Source organism: Notamacropus eugenii, chromosome 3 (assembly GCF_028372415.1).
Source record: "Notamacropus eugenii isolate mMacEug1 chromosome 3, mMacEug1.pri_v2, whole genome shotgun sequence".
NCBI classification, from domain to species: Eukaryota; Metazoa; Chordata; class Mammalia; order Diprotodontia; family Macropodidae; genus Notamacropus; species Notamacropus eugenii.
This window is the reverse complement of record NC_092874.1, coordinates 216,474,256-216,501,230: the sequence shown is the minus strand read 5'-3', so window position 1 is coordinate 216,501,230 and position 26,975 is coordinate 216,474,256. Positions and strand designations below refer to the sequence as shown.

The window sequence follows — 26,975 nt, the reverse complement described above, 5'->3', positions numbered from 1 at the left end:
GAGTAGAGGAATGACATGGTCAGATCTGTGCTTTAGAAAAATCATTTTCATGGCTGAATGGAAGATGAATTGAAGTGAGGAGAAACTTCAGGCAGGCTGACCCACTAGCAAGCTAGTAATGGTCCAAGTGGGACATGATGAAGGCCTGTACCTGATTGGTAGCAGTATCAAAGGAGGGAAAAGATATTGCAAAGATGAAATTGATAGGCCTTGGTAACAAAATGGATATTGGGGGTGGGGCATGTAGAAACACCAAGGAATCAAGGATGACACCTAGGTTGTGAGCTTGAGAGACTGGGAAAATGGTGTTACCTCCAAAAGTAATAGGGAAGTTGGAGGGAAGGGAGAGTTTAGGGGGAAAGATTTATTTGTAATAACTTTTACTATGGTTATTCAAATTGCCTTGAAGAAACATTATTTTGAATTCTCATAATTGCCAAATTATGCCTAATGCCAATGCCTCCTAAGTATCATTTGCTTGGTACTTCACATGTGGTTAATGCAGCAAAATTGGTCTGACTCCTGGTAAAGGAATAGAAAAGGACCTTCTGTTTCAAGGCTCTATTATGACAGCTGATTTACTTAGGCTCCATGAACACTAAATGAAGTTGTGACTCCTATGATATGGGTAATCACATCCATTGACACTATCCCTTTTTTGATGTATAGCATTATGTGATGCTATGTGATTTTATAAGGAGGGATGAGATTTTCCCTGCTCTGAATAGAGAATTCTCATCTTTTCCTACTAAATTCAAAGAACGTATTGTGTGTGTGTATGTGTGTGTGTGTGTGTGTGTGTGTGTCTATGTCTATGTCTATGTGTGTTTGTGTATATTTAGTAAAGGTAAAAAGGTCTGCTACTCAAAGAACTGAATAGTGGAAAGGTATAAAGAACAAAAAAGAAATGGGGCTATAAGAAAATTAAAATATAATTAGCATTTAAAAATTCAAGCCAGTTCCCTCAGATAATGGGGAAATAACTGGAAAAATAAGAATAAGAGTTTCACATAAAACCTTAGATATAGTTCGAGGTAATTTTAGTGGTTTTTTTTATTAATTTATTTAACTTTTAACATTCATTTTCACAAAATTTTGGGTTCCAAATTTTCTCCCCATTTGTCCCCTCCCCCCACCCCAAAACACCAAGCATTCTAATTGCCCCTATCACCAATCTGTCTTCTCTTCTAACATCCCTCCCTTCCCTTGTCCCCATCTTCTCTTTTGTCCTGTAGGGCCAGATAACTTTCTATACCCCTTTACCTGTATTTCTTATTACCTAGTAGCGAGAACAGTTGATCCTAAAACTTTGAATTTCAACTTCTCTTCATCCCTCCCTCCCCACCCATTCTTCTTGAAAGGCAAGCAATTCAATATAGGCCATATCTGTGTAGTTTTGCAAATGACTTCCATAATAGTCGTGTTGTGTAAGACCTATATTTCCCTCCATCCTATCCTGCCCCCCCATCGCTTCTATTCTCTCTTTTGATCCTGTCCCTCCCCAAGAGTGTTGACTTCTAATTGCTCCCTCCTCCCATTACCCTCCCTTCCATCATCCCCTCCACCCTGCTTATCCCCTTCTCCCCCACTTTCCTGTATTGTAAGATAGGTTTTCATACCAAAATGAGTGTGCATTTTATTCCTTCCTTTAGTGGAATGTGATGAGAGTAAACTTCATGTTTTTCTCTCACCTCTCTTCTTTTTCCCTCCACTAAAAAGTCTTTTGCTTGCCTCTTTTATGAGAGATAATTTGCCCCATTCCATTTCTCCCTTTCTCCTCCCAATATATTTCTCTCTCATGGCTTAATTTCATTTTTTTAAGATATGATCCCATCCTATTCAATTCACTCTGTGCTCTCTGTCTCTGTGTGTGTGCGCGTGTGTGTGTATGTGTGTAATCCCACCAACTACCCAGATACTGAAAAGTTTCAAGAGTTACAAATATTTTCTTTCCATGTAGGAATATAAACAGTTCAACTTTAGTAAGTCCCTTATGACTTCTCTTTGCTGTTTACCTTTTCATACTTCTCTTCATTCTTGTGTTTGAAAGTCAAATTTTCTTTTCAGCTCTGGTCTTTTCATCAAGAATGCTTGAAAGTCTCCAATTTCATTGAAAGACCATTTTTTCCCCAGAGGTATTATACTCAGTTTTGCTGGGTAGGTGATTCTTGGTTTTAGTCCTAGTTCCTTTGACTTCTGGAATATCCTATTCCACGCCCTTCAATTCCTTAATGTGGAAGCTGCTAGATCTTCTGTTATGCTGATTGTATTTCCACAGTACTCAAATTGTTTCCTTCTAGCTGCTTGCAATATTTTCTCCTTGACCAGGGAACTCTGGAATTTGGCCACAATGTTCCTAGGAGTTTCTCTTTTTGGATCTCTTTCAGGAGGTGATCGGTGGATTCCTTGAATACTTATTTTGCCCTCTGGTTCTAGAATCTCAGGGCAGTTTTCCTTGATAATTTCATGAAAGATGCTGTCTAGGCTCTTTTTTTGATCATGGCTTTCAGGTAGGCCCATAATTTTTAAATTGTCTCTCCTGGATCTATTTTCCAGGCCAGTTGTTTTTCCAATGAGATATTTCACATTATCTTCCATTTTGCCATTCTTTTGGTTTTGTTTTGTGATTTCTTGGTTTCTCACAAAGTCATTAGCCTCCATCTGTTCCATTCTAATTTTGAAAGAACTATTTTCTTCAGTGAGCTTTTGAACCTCCTTTTCCATTTGGCTAGTTCTGCTTTTGAAAGCATTCTTCTCCTCATTGGCTTTTTGAACCTCTTTTGCCAATTGAGTTAGCCTATTTTTCAAGGTGTTATTTTCTTCAGCATTTTTTTGGGTGTCCTTTAGCAAGGTGTTGACCTGCTTCTCATACTTTTCTTTCATCTCTCTCATTTCTCTTCCCAGTTTTTCCTCCACCTCTCTTACTTGATTTTCAAAATCCTTTTTGAGCTCTTCCATGGCCTGAGCCCATGGTATATTTATTTTGGATGTGTGGGATACAGAAGCCTTGACTTCTGTGTCTTTCCTTGATGGTAAGCATTGTTCTTCCTCATCAGAAAGGAAGGGAGGAATTATCTGTTCACCAAGAAAGTAACCTTCTATAGTCTTATTTTTTTTTCCTTTTCTGGGCATTTTCCCAGGCAGACTTGCCTTCTGAGTTTTCTTTCCACAGCCACCACGCCTCCAGATCCTCCCAGCCAGTGCTTGGGGTCTGAGATTCAAATGCTGCTTCCCAGACTCAGGGCTTTTGGCAGGGGTGGGGCTACTATTTAGTGTGAGATTAAGTTCAGGTGCCTGGGTGGGGGCAGGGCCGCCACACAGCGCTCAGTTCCCTCAGGGGGTTTATGTGGAGACCTTCAACAATGGATCCGGGCTCCTGCCTGCTTGGGGAACCCCTGTCCGCTGTCGCCCCGCTGCTGCCTCCCAAGGGGGCCTGAGTTATGGAGATACCCCACTCTCGTCTCGGCAAGCCAAAAAGAGTCACTCACCCCCAGTGCCTGTGGGTGGAGGGACCTGCCTGGACACTGGAGATTCTATCCCTGAAGCCTGCTCAGATCTGCTCCTCTTGGTGCCTCGGGGCCAAGGCAGGGCTGGGCTCTGCTCCAGGTCGGTGTGTGACAGACCTTTCATGTCAGGTTTTCAGGTCTCTCTGGAACAGAAATCTCCTCCACTCCGTTGTTGTGTGGCTTCTGCTGCTCCAGAATTTGTTGGGAGTTCTTCTTTACAGATATTTTATGGGCTGTGGGTTTGGAGCTAGTATATGAGTTGCTTTCTACTCCGCCATCTTGGCTCCTCCATTTTAGTGTTTTCTTAAAAATAACTTGTTTCTCACAGCTTGGATTGCCAAGTAGAAATATTTCACAGACAAGTTGAAAACAGATATGCCAGTATACAAAGTACCATTTACTTGTGTTTGATCTCTTTTTTTAGAATGGCAAAACTCATGAGTCGCATGTTGAAAACCATTTCCATGTTGGACTATTTCATCAATCACAATTGGGAGTGGAGTACACACAACACAGAAATGTTAATGTCTCAGATGAGTAACGAAGACCAGAAAGTAAGTATTATGTTAAATATGAAACCTCTTTAATTTGGATGTCAATAGTTTAGAATTTGTGATGATTTGACCAGAATAAGCTGGTCAGTGTAGAAAGGTTTTACAAAGCAAATAAATCAACAGTATAAACAAAATTACAGAGAAAAAGCTACTTGAACAAGAACATTTCTGTATATAAAACCATACTGACTGGACCCACTCCTGTATCTCACCCCTTCCATTGTGCTGTAAGAAATAATGAGGAATAACCACAACTTAAAGGACTCATGATGAAGCATGCTATCCACTTCCAGAGAAAAAGCTGATGGACTCAAGAGTGCAGACTGACACACTTATTTTCTCTTTCTCATTCTTCCTTCCTGTGCTCACCTGCTCTCTCTCTCAAGGACTCAGAGTATCTTTCCTCTTTACCATTTCCACTGCTATTACATGGTTCAAGCCCTCAATTAATGTCTTCTTCACTGATACTTATATTGCTTGAAGACAGAGAAAGTCACTGGAATCATGAAAAGAAGTCCCTTCAGCACTCCCCAATTTTGAACCAAGCACTGGATCTGTTGTGTGTGCATGTGTATAATGTGCTAACCAATACAGAGAGATATGTAATGTGCTAACCAATCCTAGAAGCTACTGCCAGATTTATCTTCTACCACTCTAAATATATAATGGGCATACTTTCTTATTCAAGGATCTTCAATGGCCTACAGGAAAAGTATCAAATTCCTTATTCTAGAGGTTCTACACAGATTGTGCTTAACGTTCTTCAACTTTATTTCCCACTACTTCCGACATGAACCTTCTGCTTAGACTAATTATGCTGAATATGCCATGCACATTCCAGTTTTTAAACCTTTGCCTATTCCATTCTCCTACCTGGACACTTAGCCTCCCTCCTCTTCCCTGCTTTTCTACACTGTAAATACTGTCCCAATTCAGGTTCAACCTCTTTATAAATAAGGCTCTTCTCAACTCCCTTAGCCTTCAGAGATTCAACAAATATTTAATAAACTATATTTATGAGCCTGATTAAGCTAGGCACTAGGATACGAAGGTAAAGAAATACTTCTTGCTCTAAAGAAGGCTGCATTCTAAGAACTGTTTTTGATTTTGATCTATACCATTCATTCTTATGCTACAATATATTACCACATATACTTGGTATTTTTATCTTTTAATGTCATTATTCTGTCTCCCCCATTAGACTGTAAGGCCATGGTGTCTATCTTCATTATCCACTCAGCACCCAGTGTAGTTCTTTACACAGTATCTGCTGCTCCGACTGCCACTAAATAAACTTCTTAAATACTTTCAGTACATTTGATTTTGAAAGTTTGATTTCTTCCTTTAAGTAACCACAGTCGTTCACACTCACTGACAATTTTACTTTAGTAAAGTTACAAGTATAACTGGAAAGTAACAAAGTTATCCTTTAAAAAATGTATTCTAGTTCAAAATTTTTGCTGATTTGGACTGACCTTCACTCCAGTAATTCACAATAAGAGAAGTTTTTTTAATTAATGTTAATCATTTTCCTAAAACATTTGGCCAAAGTTAATATTTGTTAGAATAGTCACATGCTACAGACTTTAAAGGAAACTCTTAATTTTTAGCCTCAGATTTGTTAAAAAAAAAAACTTTTAATAAAATTTATCTTTAATTTATAATTTATTTTATACAGGTCTAAAAAATGTTCCATGTCATTAGTACATTATAACTACTAATATGTTGGAAAAGCAAACTGAATAATTTGTTTTAACTCACTTGAATTCTCTATATTGCTGCCTTACTTAATGCCATGTTTTTATGGACTCATTTGGTAATGTTAATGGGGTAAAACTATATAGTCATGGAGTATTTTTAACAGGTTCCTCTCTGGTTGTTAGCTAATTCAAATGACTCTTTGATGGATATTTTCCCCTAAATCATATGATGATGAAATACAAGCACTTCATAAACAAGTGTTTTCATATTGGTCAGATTTTGAAATGTAATTTGGCTTTTAAAGCTGTGTCACATTTTGAAATGTAATTTGGCTTTTAAAGCTAACGTCTCACTAAATTTGAGCTTTTATTATCTAAAAGTCAATAATTTAGTTCAATAAATATATAGTAAGTAAATACTTATGTAAGACACCACAATAAATGCTAAAGACAAAACTGAAAAACAGTCCCTCCCCTCAAGGGCATTACATTCTACTCAAGCCATTTCTTGACCTTTACACTATTTGCCTGCTGACATTGCAGCTCTCTGATGCCCTTTATGGAGTACATTTACTAAGGATGTACTCAGTATTGGATGTACTCAGCTTGAGTCAAGCTACTCAAACCAGGGGTATATTCCTCATAGGCTAGTTGTCAACTTGGAGAAAAGTCTTTCTCTTGGTTTGCCTCAGAACTTTGTAGATCATTCTCTGGTCAATATCTTTGGTTGTGTTCAGATAACAATACCAAAACGTTTGCCAATTTTCGTAGATAGTTGAATTACTGTATGTCAGAATCAGGATTCAAAAAAAATCTCAATAACATGCCAAATTTAAAAAAGTTTGCACTTCATTGGGATAAATATAAAGTCTCAGGCTAAAAAGAATGAACGGGACAAAAAACTACATGGAAGAGATATGGCTAAGTAATCATTAATGGAAAAAATAATCAGAGTTTTAGCTGACAGTAAGTCCAGTGAATCAACAGTAGGATATGGCAGCCCCAAAAGCTAATGTGCCCTTGGGCTTTATTAATACTATATAGAATCCAGGAAGAGAAAAGAATAGTTTTACTGAACTCTGTATGGTTTAGACTATACCTGAGGTATTCTGTTCAGTTCTGGGTGTCATATTTTAAGAAGGATATTGAAGTTGATACAACAAACAAACATATCCAGAAACAATCAGAGGAGTGGGATAACGTGAAACCACTTCATATCTGAAATAGTTGAAGAAACTGGAGGTTTTTAGTCTGCAAAAGTATAGATTTTGGGCAGGGTTTGAAGATTATAGCTGATATATTTGAAAGGCTATCACGTGGATAAGGAAGGATGTTTGTGGTGATTGATTCATTTCTTTGACAATGCTGTTTTAGGCCTACTGGCTTCTATAACCTAAAAACTGAAATAAAATATATGTTGTATATGAAAAGTAGACTACCTTAATAATTTAACTTGGTTGTATGTATACATTATACAAATGTGTATAAAAATCATGTGTATATGTATGTAAATAAGTATATACACATTTATATCCACATGTGTATCTATATATAGTCAATCAAAAACTATTTAAATGCCTACTGCACTAAGCACTAGGAATACAAAAAATAAGGACAGTCCCCTATTCTCAAGAAGTTCACAAGCTAATGGGGAACAGAAAATGCAAATAATTATGTACAAAATATTTACAAGACAAATGGAGAAGGCTAAAGAGAAGGCACTAACATTAAGGAGATCACAAAAAGCTTCTCATAGAAGAATTTAGCTGAGATTTTAAGAAAGCCGGGTTGTAGAAATGAGGAGGGAGAATATTGCAAAGGGAACATCCAGTGAAAATTCATGAAGTCAGAAGATGAAGAAGCTAGAGTCACTGATTACAGAATATATGGAAGGAAGGAAGATATAAGATGGGTGGAAAGCCAGGAGGGGATCAAGTTGTGAACAGCTTTTAGTGCTATACAGAAGACTTTATATTTGATCATGGAAGTGACAGGGAGACGCTGGAGTTCATTGAATGGGGGGAGGGAGAGTGATATGGCTAGTTTGTATTTTAGGAAGATTAATTTGACAACTGAGTGGAGGATGAACTGAAGTGGGGAGATACGAGGGCCTCTATCAGGGCAGTTATTGTACCAGAGAAGGGGGAATATGAGAGATGATACAAAAATAGAATTACCAAACTTGACCTTGACAATTGACTGGATACCGTAAGAACGAGAAGTCAAAGATGACTTAGGTTGTGCGTCCAAGTGACTGAGTGGTACCTTCAAGAGTAATAAAGAAGTTTTGAATGGGGAGAGTTAAAGGGGAATGATGAGTTCAGTTCAAGGATACAAGTTTAAGTTGTATACAAGATATCCAGTTTTTGTATATAAATTTACACATATTTGGTATACCCATTTACATTTTATATATACATGGATATGTATATATTTGAACACACATATAGTGAAACTAATAAGCAGTGGAAGGCTATTTCTCACCTGAACTCGTCATTGAGGCTGTGGATTGGATTCTTAATATCATAAAGCATAAGTGAAATAAAACTAGGTCTGAGATATCAAACTTTGCCCAAGGACACTGAAATTTAGAGGATACTAAAATTTTAAACTGAACTTAATGCCTAGTTTACAAGAACAGTTAAAAAAGGAAAAGCTACTCAATCATCGCTCAACTATCTTTTTAATTTTCAAATTATTAGGGCATAATCTCAATCAAGTCATATCAGTTACACACTAAAAATGCCATTTCTGAATAACCTCTTAGAAACTTTTCCATTCATAATCTTATCTCTGATTCTTTGGCTTCAAGAATAAGTCTCTCCACATGATAGCCCTTCAAATTCTTAAGTCGTATTTTATTTTTTTCAATTACATGTAAAGACAAATTTTAACATCCACTTAAAAATTGAGTTTTAAATTATCTCCCTCACTCCTTCCCACTTTGATATAGGTAACATATATGCAGTCATGTAAAACATATTTCCTTATTAGTCATGTTGTGAAAGAAGAAACAAGCGAAAAACAAGCCATGATAAAAAGAAAGTGAAAATCGTATGCTTAGATCTGCATGAGATTCTATCCATTCTTTCTCTGGATGTGGATAGCATTTTCCATCCTTTAGAATTGTCTTGGAAGCCCTTCAAATTCTTAAAGATGGCTACTACAAAACTGTAGAATTTAGAATTAGAAGCCATCTAGTCCAATTTTTACCCAAAAGGAAATCTCATTCTGCTAAACCTGAGTCATCCAGCTTTTCTCCTAAATATCTCAAAACTGGGGATTAGAGGGGGAGACCTAGTACCTTTCAAGGTAATCAGTTCCGCTTTTTTTTTTTAAACAGTTCTAATGTTAGGAACTTTCCCTTAATAAAAACCACTTAATTTAACTTAAAAACTTTTCTCACTTTACCATCCTAGCCTTTAACCTTTCCTCTCACAGGTCTTAGGAAGTGTTTAAATAACAATTATTTAATGCATCCAGTTAGAGCCATCTAATTCCTCATCTTATTATCTTTAATCTTTCCTTAAGCAAGCAAGCAAAAAAAACCCAAAAAACCAAAACACTTTGGCAATCTCATACATATATAAAAGTTTTTCAGTGTTGGATTATTACATTACTGCCCAACTATTCAATCTTAGCTATTAAACCACTGTTATTTCCTTTCAGTTATTCAATTTTGATGTGCGTCACTTGAATTGGTTGGAGTACACTGAAAACTATTGCTTGGGAATTAAGAAATACCTACTGAAAGAAGATATGGCTGGGATTCCTGCAGCAAAGAGACATTTAAGAATGTAAGTGTAAACAGTCAATTAATAATAGTTGTCGAGCTCCTATAATGGGTTATTACACACAAAGAACTTAAAATTGAGGCGCAGACAAAACAGACACATGAACAATTTGTTAAACAATACAAAGTAATGTCTGAAAAATTCAAAATGAAAGATTGAGTCAGTAAGTATTAAAGACTTCAAAATAGGAAGAAAATAACTGTGGGGATGATGTTTGGGTATTCAGAGGGATGGCCTTTCCAGTCATGTCTGTGTGCTTAGGTGTTGGGTAGCTGAGGGGGCAAAAGGAGCAAAGGCATGGCGGTAATAATATACAAAACTTGTTTATAGCATAATGACCATTAGCCCAGCTGGAGGAATAAAATTGAGTAACAGTGAAAAATATAGTTGAAAAGAAAAGTAGGTTGCAATCAGATTGGGAAGGGTTTTGAATGCTAGGCTTAGTTTGGAGTTTATTGCTTAGACAAGAAGTCATTAAAAGTTTGAGGCTTTATTAACGTTAATATGACAAATATTTTTATGAATATTTATTTGTCGAAGTTACATACAAAAGATGGAAGCAGACAGGATAAAGAGAAGGAAGCCACTTAATAAGCTATTATTAGTATTGAGGTAAGATGTAATAAGAACCTGAACTAAAGTAGTAGCAGTAGAACTTGAAGAGAAAAGATAATGAAATTACAAAAAGACTGCAATTGAGTAATTTGGATGTGGGAAGCAAGGAATATAGGATAAAGTCAAAGTTAACTCCCAAGATTTTAAGCATATTAAGGAAACTTCATGTTTCTAAGAGTGTATCTGGCAGTTATGCAAAGTTTTTGCTTTTTGAAAAGGAGTAATAAATCTAAAGAAAAGTTGTTTCTAGTAGAAATTTCCAGTAGAGCATAAATTCTTTGAGGGCAGGGGGTGGTTTTATTTTTGCCTTTCTATCTCCAGCACCTAGCATTTAAATGAATTTCTAATGTAATTTTACCAATGGAATTAACAGCTCCCTCTAAATTCAACTCAGGTGGACTGCAGAAAACATTTTCCACAACAGTATTGCTCTATCTCTGTGCTAAGTTGTATCAGCAAGTACCCTGGAAACCAGGAGGGCCTGCTGCACAGGTTCTTAGATCTGCTCTTCTAATAGGAAAGCAACTTTAAGAGGGGCAAACAATCTTACTTTAATTACATATACCAACAGAGAAAAATATAAGCAAGACCAATAGACATGACTTCCAACTGTCTGACCATAGGCAATACATACATCATTACCAGAGAGAGAAGCACCAACATCTGGATTTTCAAAGCCAGGGGGCTTCTTAAAATGGCTGCCCAGAGTCCCATCTGACACACGAACCTTCTTCCAAAATCTAAGCTCCAAAGCAAAACCTCATCTCAGAGTATATATACTCTGTGAGTCAGAGGGCACTACCCCCTGGTGACCCAGTGCATCATTAGCAATTAGCAAAAGGTGTGGGCCATCATTGGAAACGAGCCTCCCCTAATCAAGCCTCCCTTAATAGCTTATCAATGGGTGGGGAAGATTTTAAACTCCCATTACATAAGTATAAAAAGTCTACAAGGCTGAAACACTCAGGGCACAGCTCTATCTAGGGAACAATTAAGCCCCAGTTCAAAATTTCTCTTCCTCTATTGCTTTTTAAGCAATGAGGGTGACAATAAGCAGCATCCTGAGGATTTGATACATAAATCGTGTTAAATGCTTACTAAATGCCAGGCAAACAATAATATTCAGATGCTCAGGTGTTCACAAAGCAACCTCAGATTTCCTTCCTGGGAACACAAGGCTTATTTTCAATCGGTGGAAAAAGAGAAAAAGAGGAAGCTTCTTTCAACATTCCTGTTACTGATTGTCTGAGCATCAGTTGTTATCAGCACAGCCAGCACACGTATAACAACCAATCACAATTCCCAGCTGGCCTACTACTGATTTGAAAGCTCAGCCAACCACTTGCATTGGTGAAAAGGAGTGGTCTCCTTCCCTAAAATGTAGTTTAAAAATTGTCTCTTCAAATATTATGTACTATAGGTATTGAGTCATGTGATACTTTTTGGAAAGGGGCATGGTATGAGGAAGGGTAGAACCTGGCCTTTCATTAGCATGTGTTCATAGGGGAGTAAACATGCAGTTAGTTAAATAGAACAGTGTGATCAGAGCACCAAAGACCTGCTGACTATCAAATGGCTTACTAAATGGATGAAAGTGAGGCTGGGATACAAGCTATACCAAAGAACTTCATTTAGCACCACTGGCTAGGCCAAATCCAAATTATTGGGGGAGGAAGGAAAGAGACTGACTTTGAACCAGTTCTTTGGGCATTAGAGAGAAACATGTGGTCTCTGATGTTAGCAATGTAGAATAGTTTAGAAAATTTAGAAACCACTTGATCCATGTTGTATGATGGAATTCTCTAATTAGTTTTACTACTGATATTCCTATTGGTACTCTATGCCCTTGGAAATACACTAGGAAAAACACACTTTTATTTTGTTTAGTATAGGATGAGATAAAGAATTAGTTACAAGTCATTTTTTGGTTCTTTTAGAAGTTCACAACACTGTTATAGAAAGAACAGAATACTGAGGTTTAACTTGGCTCTGCTGTACTGGGTTAGATAGAGCTAGTCATTACCATTTAAGTACGTGAAATAAGAAGGTTCAGATCATGCATTGATCCTCTGAAAATTAGGTAAGGTTAAATTTAGTAGAGCCTCAACAGTCTAAGAAAAAATCTTGTTCATAACTATTAGGTTATGAACCAAATTCCTGAATATAAACCACTTGATAGCACATTAATTCCATTTTACAAACTAGACACATTGATTCTGTCATGTGCAAAAAAACTGCTTCCAGCATGCTATGCACTTTAGAGAGGTTAATTTGCTTTTATTACAGCTTATACTTGAGAATTTCTTAGTCCTGTGCCCCTGATAGCAGGTACACATTCTTTGAAAGGCAATCCTATGTACTCTGTGGGTGTTCAATAAATACTTGGGTAACTGTTAGGTTTAGAGTAGTTTTTTTGTTTTTTGTTTTTTTTTAAATCACGTGTGTCTTTCTGTTCCTCAGGCTCAGAAATATTCACTACCTCTTTAACACAGTCCTCTTCCTCATCATCTGGCGCTTTTTCATTGCAAGATCACAGATGGCTCGGAATATCTGGTACTTCGTGGTGAGCCTCTGCTATAAATTCCTTTCCTACTTCAGGGCATCCAGCACCTTCAGGCACTGAGAACAATCAAAGTTTACCCATCTTCCATTGAGCTCCTTGAACACAACAAACTGTGGCTATTAAGTGTTAGAAATCATTTAGGAGCTTGTCCTTTTATCTATTACAGGGCATATGTGTAGTCTCACATTCACCTCAACTCCTAACTGTATTTTCTTGATTTATACGTTGTGCTTTACCTTCCAGAGGATGCCTAGTGAAATAAAACCTCACTGCAATCTCTTAAGCCATAATCATGAACTTTGTTGAAAAAATGATCCTGGAATAATTTCCCAATACTGTCTTTGACATATGTGTGGAACAACTTAACTTCTTTCTCTCTTCTAACTTTGATGTTTTTTTTCTGTACTACATTCTGATGTCAAATTTTAAAGCACAAAATATAAAACAAAGTTGAAAAATGTGAATTTTTAAGAGCAGGGTTACACTGTGGCGCCCTCTTGGGGAGTAAGTTAAAAGTTACAAATAAAAGTAGGCAGAGGAGAGTATTTCTCAACTCACTAACAAGTACTGTAGGAGAAATTGTTAACTTTTAAACTTTCTCCCCTGTCCTCTAAATGTGAGTAATATTTTCAAGTCCTGGGAGAAAAGCTTTTTAACTAGGAAATCAATATTACCAAGAAAAAAAGACTCAAATGAACATGTTCTTATGACTTTTAATCAAAATTCTGAATTTATATAATTTGGACTTAAACACTAGTATTCAAATTTCTTTTAATCACTCCTCCCCTAGCAGTTTATTACTTTTTAAAAATTCATTTCCCTAGCCTCTTCTATTGTTACCTCTATGCTATCTATAATTATTTTTTCTGTAAACTCTATTTATATTTAAGCCCTGTTCAGCTGTTATTTCAATTAGGGCAAATGCTGGGAGTGGCTTTCAAAGATATATCTAAAAAACATTTCCCAACTGAAAATTATGAAATATTATAAAGGTATTAAATAAAGCAGGATTTGAAGCTAAGTATTTAGTCATTGTTATTATGCAAGGGAAAAGGGGAGAAGCAGGCACTTATTCCACACCTGCTAAATTGAAAGTGTTGCTCTATTTATCTGTAATCGAGCTGACCCAGTGTTGTGTACTATGTACACAGGAAGAGGTTACAGTCTTCAGTAATAAGAGACACTAAAACTACCTTTTGGGCATGCTGATTAGGGGTGTTTTTTTTTAAGCTTACTGTATTTTTAGGTGCAAGGGAAACAAACTAATTTGATCAGGTTAATAATAAATATCAAAACAATCAAAAATTTCAAAATGCTATTATATTATCATAGCATTTGCTCTTGCATCTTTCCTAGTAATCATTACTTACTACACTCTATTAAACCACTCACTCCAAAAACACTGATTAATCATATGATCATAGTTTGAGCAGGAAGGAACCTTAAGAGGTTATCTAAACCAATTCTCTTATTCTGAAGATAGGAAATTGAGGTCCAGATAATTAGTGACCTGCTTGGTAAGTGGCATATTTGAGATTCAAACCAAAGTCCTCTGACTCCAAACCAGCGTTCTTTGGGGTAGAATAAATGAACAGAATAACTTATTAAGTGGTTACTATAGGCAAAGCCCTGTGCTAAGCACTGGAGATACAAATAAAAAAGGCCATCCCTAGTCTCAAGACGCTTACATTCTATTAGGGGAGAAAACACATATAGAGATTTAACATGCAAGTCAGATGTAAAAGTCGTTGTCCTTAGGGTATAGCAGCAAAGTGGATGTTCATTCCTCTTCTTCGATGCGATTTCCACTGAAAAAAATTATATTAATTTCTGGATGTTAAACTTACTTGGCAGTGCCAAAGACTTTGGTGGCAACATTTTTTTTCAATAATTAGAAAAGAGCAATTATCCAAATAATAGCTAATAGAAGAAAGAATAACTTGGGCAAAATATGGTAATAAAAACAGCTTCTCATTTATATTCAAATATTGGAATAATGTGCAACAAGATTAGAGATCTTCTCTGAAGGCCCCCAGAAGAAGTATGGACTGATACATAAACTAATTCAGAGTGAAGACTTAGGGTCAAGCCTCACCTCTAATGCATATTGGCTGCATGACCCTGGGCAAGTTGCTTTTAACTTCTATGTCAAAAGCATCTCTTTAAGACTGTAAATTGCTGAAGTTTCCTCTCATTCAGGGGTTTTCTGTATCAATGAAATCAAAGGTCCAATCCCTGGGCTCCACAAGTGTCCCCCCCTTTTAGGGAAAAAAAATCAAAATTTCCTCCAGGTCTAAATTCCAAGGTATTTAACCCAATTCTGGATCAAAGTATCTGGGAAGCAATCTGAGTTTCTCAGCTGTTAAACTACAAAAATACACAATAATAAAAACAAGGGATATGAAATATGTAAAAAAATCATCAAAATGTTTCACTGGGATGGGGACAAGTTTTAATAAATTACTGGCTATGCCTTTTTGATTACTATGTTCAAAAATTTCAATAACTTCAGTAAATCAAATAATCATTTTTATTTTTTTCAGTGAGAAAAAATTGAATAAAAAATGAGTATTTCCTTCCTTCTTTCAATGACTTGTATTTATTTGTGCTTAATATTTAGAGAAAAACACTTTTCAAAAGCTACTCTTAAAAAATAAACAATTTTTCTGGCTTCCCAAAGAATCTCTCTGTATGATAATTTTGGGTATTCTATTTATCATTAGTTTCCATTATATGGGCTTCCATCTCTAATCTGCTAGATTACAAATTCCTTCAGGGCACAAACATCTAGATAAAACTTCGCTTTATCTTTGTTCAGGCTCTCATTACTTCTCCACTGGATTATTCTAACAAGCGCCTACTCATGTCTCCCTCCCATTTTTTATTTTTCCTCTACAATCCATCCTTTATATATTGTTTCCAAATAATTGTCCTAATAATTCAAAGGTCTCTTCATGTCACAAAATTTTAGTTTCCCATTCAAAATGAACTCCCTAGTCTGGTCTGAATACCTTAGTGTAGTATTCAAGGCCATCAACTATCTGCCTGCAACCCACATTTCCACCTTTATCTCACACTACACTCTAGTATGTTGAGTGTTATCCTTCACAGTCCACTTCCATTAAGCTTTCCTTCCTCTTTTCACTCCGTTCCTCCATCTAAAAATGATTCTTCCCTCTAACTGTTCCTACCATTGTTTGACATCTTCTATGCACATAATCACATTTGCATAGGTCACCACTAAATTTCTTTCTGAAAAGCCAGATTTGCGTAGTGCACCACACTCCCTGACGTGATCTCTCTCACACAAGGCTGTGTGATTTAATTGAACTGGTTCTACTTAACATGAGCTGCTGAACTCTTGTACAAGCTTACTGATATGGTGGTTAAAATTTGAACTTCTTAATGCCCTTGGTTCTTCATTAGGCAAACTTTAGAGCTTTCTTCTGCAATTGGTTCATGTTCCCTGACTTCACTCCTTCAGAAGTTAGCTTCTTTATCAGGCCTTTGAAAATACATATAAATGGCCAGCTAGGTAGCATTGGCCCTAGAGTGAGGAGGAGCTGAGTTCAAATATGAACTTAGTTGACACTTACTAGCTGCGTGACACTGGGCAAGTCACTTAAACCTGACTGCCTTGAAGAAAAAAAAAGAAAAGAAAATCTATATAACTATATAGCTTTGGGCCTTTGAACAGAGGTCATACCATACAGCATGTCTGGATTTCTATTCTGTATGCTGGCTCATCGAACAGTGGGAGCAAGGGAGGCTGCCTGCATCCTATCCTTGACTGAATTACTGTTATCCTAAAACATTAGCTTGGTTATGTGAGTATCAAAAAGCTATCTTAAATCTATTCTAGTGCTGCTGCATCAAAATTTGTGCAACACATTTCCTTACTAGATTATGAGGACCTTTTGAGAGTAAAGACTTGTCAACATTCATATCTGATATTCAGGAACTAACACATAATAGGTGTTCAACTCATTGAAAAGAGAATTTAAAATAGATAATGGAGGTAGAAATAATGTTTGGATAAGATATGAACCTTGCTCCCAATGATCTTAGTCTAGTAGTGGGTTAAGTCACAAAGAGGTAACTATTAACATGCATTATGCAAATGCCTTAGACAGCAAAGCAACAGTTTTGGGAACTCTCAGCTCATACATGGTAAGGGGATCAGGCAACTAGTTAGAGATCACAACAACCTTTGTTAGCACTAAGTGCAGCTGGCACTGATTATCAATTCTATTACTTATAAGCAGCTCTGGGTCTCAATTAAAGCATGGAGAGAACATGTGATAAGTCACAAGACGCCAGGGGTCCTTCCTGGGTAAAGGCAGGAGCAGAAACCCAAAAAGCAATGACTCTCACAGGAGTACACTGCAGACTCCCAGAAGTAGCTCTGAAAACAGCAAAACAAAAAATCCTAAAGTTAGGCACAGTGCCTCACCATACCCGGGTAAGGAGAGATCAATTTTAACATAAAGTTTGAAGTTAAGAAAATAGGGGAAATGAGCAAAAAACAAAACAAACAAAAAGAACCTGACCATAAACAATTACTACAGTGGGAGAGAAAAACAGGACATAAACCCACAAAAAGAAAGCAATGTGAAAACAACTATAGCAAAGCCTCAAAGAAAAATGTTAATTGGACCTAAGGCTATCCAGAATACCTGGAAGAGTTAAAGAGACAAGTGGTAGCGGAAAAGTTGGGAAAAGAAAGGAGAGGGAAATTATGAAAGAGAATTATGAAGAGAATTAATAGTTTAGTAAAAGATGCACTTTACAAAACTGAATAAAATTAACATCTTAAAAAACAGAATTGGCCCAATGAAAAAAGAGGCACAAAAATCACTTTAAGGGAAAAAAAAAACTTAAAATGTAGAATTGGTCAAATGGGAAAAAGGCACAAAGGCTCACTAAAGAAAATAATTCCTTAAAAATTAGAATTTGCAAGTAGAAACTAATGACTCCATGAGACTTCGAGAAACAATAAAACAAAGTCAAAAGAATGAAAAAAAGAAGAAAATGAGAAATATCTAATCAGGCAAACAACTGACCCTAGATTAATGAGATATGATTTAAAAATTATTGGGAGCTGGCCATGATGACAGAGAAAGGGCAGAAACTTGTCTCACTCAAATTCCCTGCCCAACAACTTTCAATAACGCTTAAAAACAAATTCTTGAGGAGTAAAACCCAAAAAAGGACAAGGAAAAATAATTTTCCTTCCCAAAACTACTTAGAAGAACTACAGGAAAGGTCTATCTCAATCAGGTAAAGGGAGAGCATAGCCCAATGTAGGCAGTGTCCAGAAAAGCTAGTGGGAGGCCTCTATCCCTATCACAGGTCAGAAAACAAGACCGAGCTGTGGCACAGCAGTCCAGTGGCACAGTGTGACAGGGAAGAAGCAAAACACAAACTCAGAAGAGCAACAATGTCAAAATGCCTATATGCAAACCCTCAAAAGAAAAACATTAATGTGTCTCAAGTTCAAAGAGAACTCTGAGAAGAGCTCCAAAAGGATTTTAAAAATAAAATAAGAGATGTAGGAGAAAAATTGGAAAATGAAATGAGAATTATGCAAGAGAATCATGAAAAAAACAGTCAAAAGCTGGATTTAGGAAGCACAAAAAATGGCAAAAGGTGTACAATAATTCAATGAAGAAAACAAATCCTGAAAAAAACAGAACTGAAAAAACAGAAAAGGAGGTACAAAAATCCATTAAAGCAAGCAACTGCTTAAAAAGTAAAATTGGCCAAATGGAAGATGAGGTACAAAAGCTAACTGAAGAAAATTCCTTAAAAATTAAAATTGGGCAAGAGGAAACTAATGACGCCACAAGACATCATGAATTAATCAAACAAAATCAGAAGGGTGATGGATCAGTGGAATAGGGTATATAAGATAGAAGTAAATGACAATAGTAACCTAGTGTTTGATAAACTCAGAGACCCCAGCTTTTGTGACAAGAACTCACTATTTGACAAAAACTTCTGGGAAAACCGGAAAACAGTATAGCAGAGACTAGGTACAGACCAACATCTAACAATGTCCACCAAGATAAGGTCAAAATGGGTACATGACTTAAATATAAAGGGTGATGCCATAAGCAAATTAGGAGAACAAGGAATAGTTACCTGTCAGATCTATGAAAAAGGGAAGAATTTATGACCAAACAAGAGATAATTTTTATTATATTAAAAATTTTTGCACAAACAAAATTAACGTAAGCAAGAATAGAAGGGAAGTAGAAAGTTAGAAAATAATTTTTATAGGAAGTATCTGATCAAGTTCCCATTTCTCAAAAACATAGAGACCTAAGTGAAATCTACAACACAAGTTATTCCCCAATTGATAAATGGATATGAACAGTCAGTTTTTGGATGAAGAAATCAGTTATCTATAGTCATATGAAAAATACTCTAAATCACTACTGATTAGAGAAAAACAAATGACAATAACTCCAAGGTACCACTTCACAATTATCTGATTGGCTAATATGACAGAAAAGGAAAGCAGTAAGTGGTAGACGGGATGTGGGAAAAATGGGACACTACTGGTAGATTTGTGAACTGATCCAACCATTCCTTACCAATTCAGGGAGGAGAAAAGTGAAGAGAAGAAAAAAATTTGGAATTCAAAACATTTTTAAAATGACTTAAAATTTTACTTTACATGTAATAGGGGAAAATTTTTTTTAAAAAAAAGAATTATTGCACTTCCTGAAAATCATGATTTAAAAAAGGGCAGAGACATCATACTTCAAAAAATTATATAGACCTGACCTGATATCTTAGCTTTAGAAGGCAAAATAGGAATTTGAAAAACTCCACTGATCACCTCTTGAAAAAGATCCCAAAATGAAAACTCTCAGGAATACCACAGTCATATTCTGGAGATGTGAGGTCAAGGAGAAGACATTGCAAGCAGTCAGAAAGAAACAATTCAAGTAATGTGGGACCACAGTCAGTACCACACAAGATTTAGTAGCTTTCATTTTAAAGGAGTAGAGGTCGTGGAATATATTCCAGATGGCAAAGGAGCTAGGATTACAATAAATAATCACCTACCCAGCAAAACTAAGTATAATCCTCCAAGGGATAAAATGGATATTTAATGAAATAAAGAACTTCCAGAGCTGATAGAAAAGTTGACACTGAAACATAAGGCTCAAGGGAAGCACAAAAAGATAAACATAAAAGAATAATTACAAAGAAATCAATAGTTAAAATGTATACATTCCTATATGAGATATATGCAATTGCTAAGAACTTTGCCATTATTAGGGCAGTTAAAAGGAATCTATATAAGGCAAAAAGTATGAATGTGAATCAGTTATTTGGGGATGATCTTCCCTCCCCTCCCCCAAAAAACATGAAAGGGTAAGAGGGATACAATGGGAGAAAAGGAAGTGGAAGAATGTGGCAAATTTTTCCCCATACAAGTGCCAAAGGAAGAGCTTTTATAGTCGGGGGAAATGTTGAGGTGGAGGGTAGTATTGAACCTCACTCTCATTAGAATTGGTTCAAAGATGGAAGAATATATATATATATACACACACAGCTGGGCACAGAAATCTATAGTGAAATAGGAGGGGATGAAGATAAGAGATATGCAGTGGGTAGGGGATATTAAAGGTGGCAGTAGTCAGAAGCAAAGCAGACTTTTGAGGATAGGATTAAAAGAGAGAGTCAGATAAACAGAATAAAATAGGATGGGGGAAAATACAAAGTAATCATAATTATGAATGTGAATGAGATGAGTTACCTCATAAAATGAAAGCAGATAGCAGAAGGGATTAGAAACCAGAATTCAACAATATGTTGCATACAAGAGACACATGGAGAGTTAAAATAAAGGGTAGACTCTATTATGCTTCAGCTAAAGTAAAAAGGCAGGGGTAGTAATTATCATCTCAGAGAAAACAAGGGTAAATATAGATTTAATTAAAAGATATAGTCAGGGAAACTACATTTGCTAAAAATGTACCACAGACAATGAATATAAAGTTTTGTAGTAAGTTTTTGATAAAGACCTAATTTCTGAAATATATAAAGAACTGAGTCAAATTTATAAAAATAACCACTCCCCAACTGAAAAATGGTCAAAGGAAAGAAGAGGCAGTTTAGGTACATTAAATGAACTGATCCAACCATTTTGGAGAACAATTTGGAACTATGTCCAAAGGGTTATAAAACTGTGCATTCCCTACTAGACCTGTATCCCAAGGAAATCAAAGAAAAAGGAAAAAGATCTATATGTACAAAGATATTTACAGCAGCTCTTTTTGTGGTGGCATAAGATTGGAAATAGGATGTTCATCAATTGAGAAAGAGCTAAACAAGTTGTATCGTATGATTGTGATGGAGTATTATTGTGTGATAAGAAATAACAAGGGGGTGCTCTCAGAAAAACATGACAAGTTTGGTAATCAACTGGTGCAAAGTGAAGTGAGAAGTTGTTGTTCACAGTGCACAGTTACAGCAATGCTGTAATGTTGGTCAAATGTGAAAAACTTAGCTACTCTGATCAATACAATGATCAAGATAATTCCAAAGAATTCATGATGGAAAAATGCTACCCATCTCTAGAGAACTACTGAACTTTCTATGCAAACTTAAATTTTCTTTTTTTCTTCTTTTTTGCAATATGGGTAACATGGAAATGTTTTGCATTTCTCAAGTGTGATATCATACTGGTTACCTTCTCAACGGGTGGGGAAGGGAATCTAGAACTCAGAATTTTAAAAGAACACTAAAAATGCTAATGTTCGATATTTGAAGAGTTGCTATGCAGAGGAGGAATTAGTGTGGTACTTTAAATTTCTATGGATCTTACTGAATTTCTAGAAGTTAAGAGATCTTACTGGGATTTCTCCCTACTGCTTTCCCCAGAATGGAGAAGTCAGGAGACTTAGATTTGTATGGCCCTACAGGGCAGAACTGGAACCAATAGATGTTGGCTCTTAAGGGGGAACATAACAATGCAAAAACAGAATAGGATAACTAATTCTGAGTTTCTCATCACTAAAGATCTTCAGAGTAGATTGGGTGGAGAGAAACAGAGTGGGGGGAAGGAGTGTCAGAGAAAACTTTTCCTGCAGTGGCATGTGGGTTTATCTCCTAAAGGATACAAAGAAATTAAAAAGCACTTTTTCCTGGCAAATGACCAGAATTTAAAGATTTCTATTTTGGGAGATGGGGGGTGATGGAAACTGAGTTTTAAAACAATTGACTTGCAGTGTGTATTCCTCAAATGTTGTTATCTGGAAGCTACAACATACAATTGTATTTCTGAAACGTATTTAGTATTATGCAGCATGGGGAATGGACACCAAGCCAACATTAATGAGAATTATGCTTTGAGTTGTTTTTCCAATGGTGTTCATGAGTTTTGCACCTGGTCAGTCTCTTGCCTGTGATGTTTCATTCATGTGTGACTCTTCAAGATATTGGAGTGATCTGCCATTTCCTTTTCCTGTTCATTTTTACAGATAAGGAACTGAGGCATAAAGAGTTAAGTGACTTCCCCAGGAACACACAAATAGATGTGTCTGAGACCAAATATGAACTCACATCCCCCTGATTCCAAGACCCACACTCTATCCACCAAACTACCTAGCTCTCCCTCTTGCCTACATTATCTCTTTAAATAATGAAAATTCTTGAGATGGCAGGTCAGGCTTAGGAGTAGTTCGTAGTAACAGTATGTTAAGATTTCATCTACATTAAATTGACTATGATGAGCACATTTATGACCTCTGACCTTATTAACAACATTCTCCAACAAACTCAGGCTCATACTTAAAAAACTGTTCCATATTAAAAGAGATGTTACAAAGACATTTAAATAACTTTTGAGAAGAAGTAAAAGCAAAAAATAACCAAATCCAAAGTATTACTTTTAATTTTTTGGGTAGCTATGAACTTGCTCCCTATTTGAACTTCCGGGAGCCAGCATGATAGAGTGATTGGTAAATGCTCTCCCCCTCCCCTTGTTGACCTTAAAAGATCCATAAAATATTTCCCCAGGAAAAATTCTGGAACAGTGGGATCAGCTGAAGGGGTAAACAGACTCTTTGCCTGTGACGATAGGAAAATCGCAAAGGGGGGGCCCCTTTTGCTGTGGCTGAAGGGGACTAGTGCAAGACTAGAGCTGTCCCAGACAGCCACATCTCAGCAAACTGGAAGGAGATCCTGAGCCCCAGGGGGCTCAGCCCAGAGCCGCCAACACCAGGACCCCAGACATGCCTCAGTACCAACAGTTCACCAACCACTGAGCTTGTCTACACTCTAGCTCAGCAGAGGAGATCTCTTGTGGCCAGACCACCCCTCCCCCACACTTAACGCTGCTAGTTCCAAGGTAACTATGAGGAAAACACAGAAAGACTTCACTTGGCCTCTGCTCTGGAATACCGGCCAAGCTCAGCACCAGGTAAGCTGCAGCATTTTAGCTTCTAGCTGAAAGAACCAGAGGCCACAGCACACAAAGCCTCAAGTTCAAGGCACCAGAACTGTGGGACACAGCCCTTTGTGCCCCAGAAGCAGAGATCTACTTTAAAAGCCAGCAAAAGGGTGATCATCATGAGTAAGAAGCAAAGCAAAAAAGAAAAGACCACAGAATCTTTCTATGAGGGCAAGGACCAAAACACAAATACCAAAGGGTTGAGACTACTCTCATCTGAAACTTCTGAAAGGAATATTAACTAGTCTGAAGCACAAAGAGCATTCTTGGAAGAGCTGAAGAATAATTTTAAAAGCCGAATTAGAGGAATAGAATAAACACTGGCCAAAAATTTTTAAAATATGAACAAAGAAATCATAGAAGAATTTAAAAGGAAAATTGGACAAATGGAAAAGTACAAAACCAAACTGAAGAAAATAACTCCTTAAAAGGAACAACTGGACAGATGGAAATGGAGATGCAAAAGTTAACCGAAGAAAACAATTTGATAAGAATAAGAATCAGGCAAGTAGAAGCTAATGACTCTATGAGACATCAAGAATCAGTCAAACAGAATCTAAAGAATGAAAATATAGAAAAAATATAAAATATCTAATTGGAAAAACAACTGACCTGAAAAACAGATCCAGGAGAGAAAAATCTAAGAACTACTGGTCTACCACAAAGACATGATGAAAAAACAGCCTGGACAATATCTTCCAAGAAATCATCAAGGAAAACTGCCCACAAGTCCTAGATCCAGGGGGCAAAATAGTCATCAAAAGAATCCACTGTTCACCTCTTGAAAGGGATCCCAAACTAAAAACACCAGGGAATGTCATTGCCAAATTCCAGAACTATCAAGTGAAGGAGAAAATACTGCAGACAGCCAGAAAGAAACAACTGAAGTATCGAGAAGCTACAATAAGGGGCACAAAGGACCTTGCAGCTTCTACATTAAAAAGATCAAAGGAATGAGAGTATGATATTCCATAAGGCAAAGGAGTTGGGACTACAACCACGGATCAATTACCCAGCAAAGTGAGCATAATATTTCAGGCAAGGAGATGGACATTCAATGAAATAAGAGATTTCCAGACCTTTCTGATGAAAAGGTCAGAGCTCAATAGAAAATTCAATCCTCAAACACAAGTCTCGAGAGGCATAAAAAGGTAAATGGGGGGGGGGGGGGAAACTTGTTATTCAATATAGGCAAACTCTTTACATCCCTATAAGGGAAGATGATACTTGTTAATCTTGAGAACTGCATATTTATCATGATATTTAGGAGGGATATACATAGAAAGAGGAAGGAGATATAAATTACATAATGCAATGATAAAAAATGTGATTTAAGGATGCAAAGGGATTGTAACGGGAGATGTGAAAAGGAGAAGGCAGAAAAAGGTAAATTACATCACAGGAAGTGGCACAAAAACATATTACAGAAGAGAGAAAGAGGGGATGGAGATGAGCAGTTTGAAATTTATGTTCATCTGATTTGGTTTATATCACTGTGATGGTCCCACTTACCTTTCCATTTTGCCTCTGTTTTGACAAACAAACCTTCACTTAGTGTCATTACCAATTTCAAAAGATAAGGAGAAATGACAATGGTTTTTTGTGATATTCTCCTAATATATAAACCTCCTAGAACTGAGTCTACTAGCACAATGTCTTGTAGTTACATAAATCCTTTGCTGCATAAGCAAAACATAGTTTTTTATGACTGTCTAAAATTTTCCCCTGAATTGCAAGAAAATAAATTATACAGGTAGTATGGTACAACAGAAAGGAACACTGACTCTAAAACCAGAGGACTTAGTTCAATACCCTGTCTTTGAGCTTCCTCCTTTAACCTATGGGTCCAGTTTCTTCTTCCATAAAATGAGACTTGAACTGAAAAGCTAAGATTCCTTTCAGCTCTAAATCTGTGGTCCTCATTCTAATACATCAGAATTCAGTGCATCAACCTGTTTATTCTTTGGAATTCTACATTTTTATAAACTTTGAGTCTCTCTCTTTTCTCAGTCTTCATCTTTCCAGATAAAAATAATTCCTTCTAAAGCAGATTGCTTATCTTTTTGTCATTTTACCTTTGGGGGACATTTTCTAGTTCACATTTCTAGAAACACAGCAACTATAACAGCAAACAGTTGTCTATATGCTTTCATTTCCGTGTTGCTAAGCTATGATGGAATACAATGACAAAGCAGTTGACTTGAGCACTGAGAAATTAGTTCAAGTCCAAATTAAGACACTTTCTAAATGTGTGCCCATAGTTAAGTCATCTCCTTCATCTAAGCTTCTTGTTTCCTAACCTCTAAAAGGGCTGTTACAAAAAATCCTTTATAAACCTTAAAGGACTATATGTGTAAATTATTGTTATGGGGTGGAAAGTGCCTATCAGTGCTAAGAACTTTTTAAAACAAAGTCCTGCCTGATTTGATGGTTACTCAATATTCTCTTTATAGCAAAACATTATAAGCTCAGAGTTATAGCTAAACAGACCCTCAGAGGCTATCCAATCTAACACCCTCATTTTACAGATGAGGAAACCAAGAACCAGGCAGATCCCATAGTTACCTAGGTAGGAAACAAAGATAAGATGTGAAACCAAATCCTGACTCAAAAGTCAAAGCTCTTTTCACTATACCATGGTTACACTAAATGCCACAGAAGCAGATAAATAGTTATTGCCTTATAAGTACATAGGATAAATCAGTCAAGTGAGATAACACTATAGTTAACAATAAAGATAATTCTTAGCTATTCCAGTTTCTATCAGTTCATTAGCATCTTGTCAGTGATATTTTATTTGGTCTATATTGGTCTAATAAACTTCACAGTAAATATATCTGCTCTGTGAACACAGAATATTGCCTAAGACCTTGTTATTTGACAATAAACACTTTAAACTTAGTCTCAAACTTTCTAATTGTTTTTGATCCAAACTCATCTATGCTTAAACTGTAGCGAACTTCCAAATGCAATGTTTCCATCTATCAAAAATCAACTATTCTACAACTCAGCCTTTGAGAATGGCCTGGAGGTGTAATAAAGGAGGTTAAGGGACTTTCCCACAGTCATACAGCTAATATGTTTAAGAGGTGGGACTCAAAAATAGATCTTCCTGATTCTTAGGAATTCTCTATCCAAACACACATGGTAATGCCTGTCTCAAAAATTAGTTCCCCAAATTTTAAAGTCTCACTCATACTTTTGTCACCTCCTACCTAGTGTTTTGTCATACCTAACATTAACAATAAATGGTAAACAGGAACAAATGTCCTAAGATCCCACCAAAAAAGGGCCTAGAAAGATGCTCACTCTTGATTTAAGGGTCTGGTATCATTAAATTAAAAAAAATAAAGAAAACCAGCACTTGGCCAAACGTTAAATGTTTCATAAGGAGGGAGTGGTGCCTTTTTAAACTGCTTACTCAGCATAGCAGGGGATGCTTAACTGGAACAGAGTTGAGTCTCCAGATGCAACTCTTCTTATATCCAGGGGAGCACTTTGAGCAAGTGTTCCCCCAATTTATTTGATCCACTGCTCCCAACCTGGAATTACACATAGGTAGGGTGGGAGAAAGACAGAATCAGGCTAGTCCTAAGTATTCATATTTTTAAAAACTAAAATCAAGGATTTATTGGAATTGTGATTTGTTTAAATAAATAAACACTTGCTTTCACTTGAAAAGGTATATCCTGTAGTACTCACTGCTCATAAATGTTCACTTAGCTGCTTAGGAAAAGGGATGCTAAGGGTTTTTTTTGTTGTTGTTGTTATA

The 26,975-nt window shown here is 36.5% G+C and overlaps 1 protein-coding gene across 5 annotated transcripts in view; it reads left to right on the top strand.

The window, feature by feature from the left end:
* FAR2 (fatty acyl-CoA reductase 2) overlaps positions 1-15,321 on the top strand; it is a 177,052-nt gene extending 161,731 nt beyond the window's left edge. For all 5 annotated transcript variants that reach the window (XM_072654420.1, XM_072654419.1, XM_072654422.1 and 2 more), the window contains exons 10-12: positions 3,931-4,060; positions 9,430-9,557; positions 12,630-15,321. In XM_072654420.1, the coding sequence (XP_072510521.1) occupies positions 3,931-4,060; positions 9,430-9,557; positions 12,630-12,792 (421 nt within the window). In that variant the 3' untranslated portion in view covers positions 12,793-15,321. The remainder of the gene's footprint in view (positions 1-3,930; positions 4,061-9,429; positions 9,558-12,629) is intronic.
* Positions 15,322-26,975: the final 11,654 nt, after the last annotated feature.